Consider the following 6,000-nt stretch of genomic DNA (forward strand, 5'->3'; position numbering starts at 1 on the left):
TTTTAATACTGATATTGTGATTGGGATTTATTTGTATTTAATTTTTAAAATGATTACTTTTGAAGACTTTGTATGTGAAAATTGTAAATAAATTATATAAATAAATAAATTAAAAATAGTACTTTTTAATGTCGACTTTAGTTGATTTAATCTCTTAAATGTTATTTAAATAAAAAATACAAATAGATGAATAATAATAATAATAATAATAATAATCTAGTAGAAAAGAAATCTTCAAATTCTTTACATAACTTGATATGATAATTGTCACCCCACCTCTAGTACAGACACAGAGACGTATATGAAGAGATTCACTGTGCACAGAAAATATCTTTAAAAAAATTCTTTAATAAGGATCACTAAAACGGTAACAACACTGAATATTCACAGTTAATCACGCCAAAACATTGATTTGAATCTACCACACGTTGATTGTAAATCAGTTGCTGTGGATCAGCGTAAGGGCAAGACGCCCCACGCAACTCCGGGCAGCATCAATGCTATGAGGACAGAGGAGAAGAGGTTTACTCCGTTGTTATCCAAAATGGGTTTGCCACATATCCACTTTACTTTCGGTGACACAGAGTTGACAACCTTCCCAGTGCTTTCATCATAACCTGGAAGGAAAAATAACACATAATAAATCTGAATGGAAAATCTGCTAAATTGTATAACGGTAGCTTAAACGAGACGCCAGCATATTTGTGTGTAATTTAGTTGAGATTAACATGTTACCCGAGTATTGCATGACTGCACCCAGTAAGGAGTCGAGCAACGAGCCGAGTAAGCCGGCCACAGCGCCGTATACAACGAGAGGCCACTGTGGTGCAGCTGAGTGCAGATCTCTAACCAACAGCAGCTGAGAAATGAAGTATGCCATGCCCACAGTGGCTCCGCCAAGCAAGCTCGCTACAAGACCCACTATGGTCACCCCTCCGTTAGTACCTATGATAGATATGACGCAGTTAAGTAAACAAATGCAATAAAAAAATGAAAAAAGTATGTGAACCTCTTCACTAGCAGGTTTAGCAGTTAATTTGACTCCAGTTATTTCAATTCTAAAGTTTTAAGTGCCACAACTAAGATATGTGGGTATAGTGTAACTATACTATATTATACAAGGCACTGGAAGCCTACTGGTCTTAGTCTTGTGTGATATATAATAATTGGTTAATTGTCTCTACACAACATCACGTTGTTTACTTCGATTCAATTCCCTGACATGCCAAACATAGCGTTGAATGTAGCATAGCTCTAAAAAAAGTGCATTTTGTTTTATCTCCTGACTATAACAGAGCCAACAGACACATTTTAAACTCTCTGATATGAATTATTGACAATTCCTGGAAGCCCCGCCCCCTTCCCCCACTCTAACACGTTCCTGGCTGAACCGATGGCACTTGTGTCCTCGCTTCAAGGAGTGAGCTTAATTTTACATTAATTTGTGCGATTGCAAAATCATAAAATGCTGCAGGGTCTCGTATGTAAATGTTTTGGATTAAAAAATTTGCAGAGCGCTTAGCTTGTAAGCCAACTTTACCTCAGTCTGACATAAATCAGGCCTCTTTCCTCACCTGCTGGGACTTCCTTCCATGTAGTAATAAGCCTGGGTTGGCTTTTACTGAGAACAGGGCCCACTTCTGAAGCCCATGTGTCCCCTGTACTGCAGGCCAAAGCTCCCAGGAGTGACAGGCACATCCACGATGCGGAATACTGCGCCGAAAAATCTACCGCCATCTCGCCTGGCCCGACTTCTATCATGTAGAGCAAGGCGAGTTCTGTCGGCACGCCTCCGTTACAGAAAACCTGTATCCAGTTTCTCTGTCCACCTGCACAACAATAAGCATTACAGTAGGATTTCTGTTGCTTTTAAGACTGAAAGACTTACTTCTAAGAATGTAATCTAAACCTGTTGCCTGGCAGCAACAATTCACACTCAGAGAAAGTCGTTACGTGGCTTTTCATGACCTTCATTACATGCATCTTCATTGGGAGAAGTTTAAAAGAAGATCAGAAATTTTTGCATCTACCTTCAGAGAAATCTATCTTCTGTCTTTGCATTCAGCTGTCGTGTGTGTAAAATGTGTATTATTATTAAGATTTATTTATTTATTTAGCTTAAAGCTGTCCTTGAGATTGGGAAGAAGCAGTTAAGAACAACACCTCAGACAGACTGGAACATCAGTTTGTGCCGTGAACATCATGCGATAAATGTCGACCTCGTGCTGGAATGAAAAACAGAACGTTCACCTTCTTTATATTCCGAGTCTATACGTTTCTTGATTGCTCCCTTCCATCGTGTCAGTTTGCTAGAGGTGATGAAGAACGCAAACAAAGCTGCCAGGAAGCTCATGTTGGCCAAAGTGAGAATAAAGCCAACCAGCATGGCTGAAATACAAAGATATCACAAAATATCCTTACAAAATATCCACCTGTCATCCCCGGAAATCTTCAGATATGGCAGAAAAACTAGAAGCCTCTTGTCTTTACACTGAGGCTGTTATTCATATACGAGATGAACTTTATATACTTATATGCTGAATAAAAGAACACATTTTGCATGGAAATGGTGAAATATAAAGTACATCACTGCAGTTCTGGACATCTCTAAGCCCCGCCTCTTAATTATCTTGTATATTGAGAGGGATTTTCAATTGGCAAATTCATCACTCTTTCAGAACATTACCTCCTAAACAACCTCCAAAATCCAGACTCTTTTTCTTAAAAGCACGAGAGGTGATGATAAGCGGGACCAGAACGGAGAACAGCCATCGCCATGGAGATACAGGCTGCAACGTCCCTGGACAAAAACAAGACGCCTTTAGAGAACCGAGTCAAAAGAACTGTTAGTGTGTTTAAATATAAATAAAAGTGAGAAGCGTGTGAAAGTGTCAGCTCACCGGAGTATGTGCTGATGGCTATGGATATGATCCAGAAGGACAGAGAGATGGCCAAAGTGAAACACAACACTATGATATCAGTCATCATCTTGACACGCTTCTTTATCGCGTAAACAAAACCTGTTACTTCTTTCGAGATGTGCAGCTGTAACACAACAGAGAAATATATTAAATCAACAACACACACCCTGAGATACTCACATGCTCCAGAAGGCAACACGGCTCCATGTTAGAAGTAAACAAGAACACCTGGACCACATCTGGCTATCAGTTTAGTGACTGATTTAATATTTAATATCTTTCTACAATTTGAAATCAGAGGAAGCAGATTGGATAAAGCTTTCAATTGTTTTCCTTTTTGTTCCCGCTTGTTAATTTATTCTTATTGAATAATAAATAATTGCTTTTAAATGCAGCACTAAACTAAATCCAACTTTTACCGTCAGCTATTTTTTTCATTATTTGACAAAAGGTGTGTGCACCCCTGGTGAAAACATCTGGAGATTTGAACCAAACTTCGAGATCCATCTATCACTCTTTGAGCTCTCGCTAACTTTCTCTGTTACATGACAGAGTTGTAATATTATTTCTGCTTCACTAACTTCCATACAGAACAAACGCCCGGATAATGAGGTTAATAGTGTGAACAGGAACTAACCCATCTTCCATACTATACATACAATACTGATCTGAAACAAAACTTCACTGCAAACGTAATGTGTAAATTTTTACCTGCCGGCGAAAACAGCCAAGCAAATAACCATGTTCCTTTCTGTTTACCGTATTATTACAAATCTACCCCCTTTCAATCTGATCAAAATGAGTTAAGACAGTAGCAATCGAGGTGTTTACATGAATCAGTTGAGAGGACACATTATATGGTCACATGGAAACATACCAACTGCGTGTCATTAAAGTAAAATGGTTATTTTCATATAATCCCATTGTGATCTAATCCTTAGGACACAATATGGCTGTATAATACACATACCACTCTGTTGGGTGTCTCGTTCACACACACACACACACACACAAACATGCACAATGCACAACACACACAGACGCACAATACACACACCAACAGAACACACAACACACATGCACACAACACACCACGCACACAAGACACACACACGTGTCACCATACTCTCAGCCTAAATACTGTCATAAATACTGTCACCATAAATACTGTCACCATAAATACACTCACCATAAATACTGTCACCATACATATTGTCACCATAAATACTCACACCATAAATACTGTCACCATAAATACTGTCATTGTAATACTCTCACCATAAATACTCTCACCATACATACTGTCATCATAAATGCCCTCACCATATATACTGTCGTAATACTCTCACCATACATACTGCCACCATAAATACTGTCACCATAAATACTGTCATTGTAATACTCTCACCATAAATACTCTCACCATACATACTGTCATCATAAATGCCCTCACCATATATACTGTCGTAATACTCTCACCATACATACTGCCACCATAAATACTGTCACCATAAATACTGTCACCATAAATACTGTCACCATGAATACTGTCACCATGAATACTGTCACCATAAACACTGTCCCCATAAATACTCTCACCATAAACACTCTCACCATAAATACTGTCACCATAAATACTGTCACCATGAATACTGTCACCATGAATACTGTCACCATGAATACTGTCACCATAAACACTGTCCCCATAAATACTCTCACCATACATACTCTCACCATACATACTGCCACCATAAATACTGTCACCATAAATACTGTCACCATAAATACTGTCACCATGAATACTGTCACCATGAATACTGTCACCATAAACACTGTCCCCATAAATACTCTCACCATAAACACTCTCTCCATAAATACTGTCACCATGAATACTGTCACCATGAATACTGTCACCATACATACTGTCACCATAAATACTGTCACCATGAATACTGTCACCATGAATACTGTCACCATGAATACTGTCACCATACATACTGTCACCATGAATACTGTCACCATACATACTGTCACCATAAATACTGTCACCATGAATACTGTCACCATAAATACTGTCACCATAAATAGTGTCACCATAAATACTGTCACCATACATACTGTCACCATGAATACTGTCACCATAAACACTGTCACCATGAATACTGTCACCATACATACTGTCACCATACATACTGTCACCATGAATACTGTCACCATAAACACTGTCACCATGAATACTGTCACCATACATACTGTCACCATGAATACTGTCACCATAAACACTGTCCCCATAAATACTCTCACCATAAACACTCTCACCATAAATACTGTCACCATAAATACTCTCACCATAAATACTGTCACCATGAATACTGTCACCATGAATACTGTCACCATACATACTGTCACCATAAATACTCTCACCATAAACACTCTCACCATAAATACTGTCACCATAAATACTCTCACCATAAATACTGTCACCATAAATACTGTCACCATGAATACTGTCACCATAAATACTGTCACATAAATACTGTCACCATAAATACTGTCACCATAAATACTCTCACCATAAACACTTTCACCATAAATGCTGTCACCATGAATACTGTCACCATGAATACTGTCACCATAAATACTGTCACAACCTTTAGTCTGATGGGAAACACGACAGGACAGTCAGGTGTTTATCTTGTGGACGCCTGCATAACATCATTGTTCACCGGAAGTGGACCTGCTGTACAGGAAGTCGCGGTGTTGCTGTGGTTGTTCCATGTAAAGCGAAAGCTCCAGATGTTACAGCACACATGTACTCAAGTACTGCTCTTCTTCCACTGTATTCAGTCACAGAAACGCTCTACTGACACAGAAACACTCTACTGCCACCTAGTGGGGCATCTGAGAACTGCTGCAATGTTTAACTTTATTTCATCTTTAGTGAATCTTGTGTGAGTTGCAGCTCTCAATGAATCAATGAATCAATCAATCAATCAATCGGTCAGTCAGTGAGTCAGTCAGTGAGTGAGTCAGCGAATCAGTCAGTCAGTCAGTCAATCAGTCAGTGAGACATGGAGTC

General features: G+C 38.9%; 1 protein-coding gene across 3 annotated transcripts; it reads right to left on the bottom strand.

The window, feature by feature from the left end:
* Positions 1 to 328: 328 nt before the first annotated feature.
* Positions 329 to 5,770, bottom strand: tmem19 (transmembrane protein 19). Of its 3 annotated transcripts, none has more exons than XM_027151060.2 (7): positions 5,573 to 5,770; positions 2,901 to 3,045; positions 2,687 to 2,800; positions 2,251 to 2,388; positions 1,575 to 1,829; positions 736 to 945; positions 329 to 617 (listed from the first exon to the last, which is right to left on the bottom strand). In XM_027151060.2, exons 2-7 carry the CDS (start codon positions 2,986 to 2,988, stop codon positions 454 to 456), a joined length of 969 nt encoding a protein of 322 aa, XP_027006861.1. In that variant the 5' UTR covers positions 2,989 to 3,045; positions 5,573 to 5,770; the 3' UTR covers positions 329 to 453. The 3 variants fall into 3 exon arrangements, with proteins under 3 accessions (XP_027006861.1, XP_047660363.1, XP_047660361.1); XM_047804407.1 differs by having other exon boundaries at positions 5,564 to 5,770; XM_047804405.1 differs by lacking the exon at positions 5,573 to 5,770 and adding an exon at positions 5,495 to 5,542.
* Positions 5,771 to 6,000: the final 230 nt, after the last annotated feature.

This window comes from Tachysurus fulvidraco, chromosome 19, assembly GCF_022655615.1.
Source record: "Tachysurus fulvidraco isolate hzauxx_2018 chromosome 19, HZAU_PFXX_2.0, whole genome shotgun sequence".
Lineage (NCBI taxonomy): Eukaryota > Metazoa > Chordata > Actinopteri > Siluriformes > Bagridae > Tachysurus > Tachysurus fulvidraco.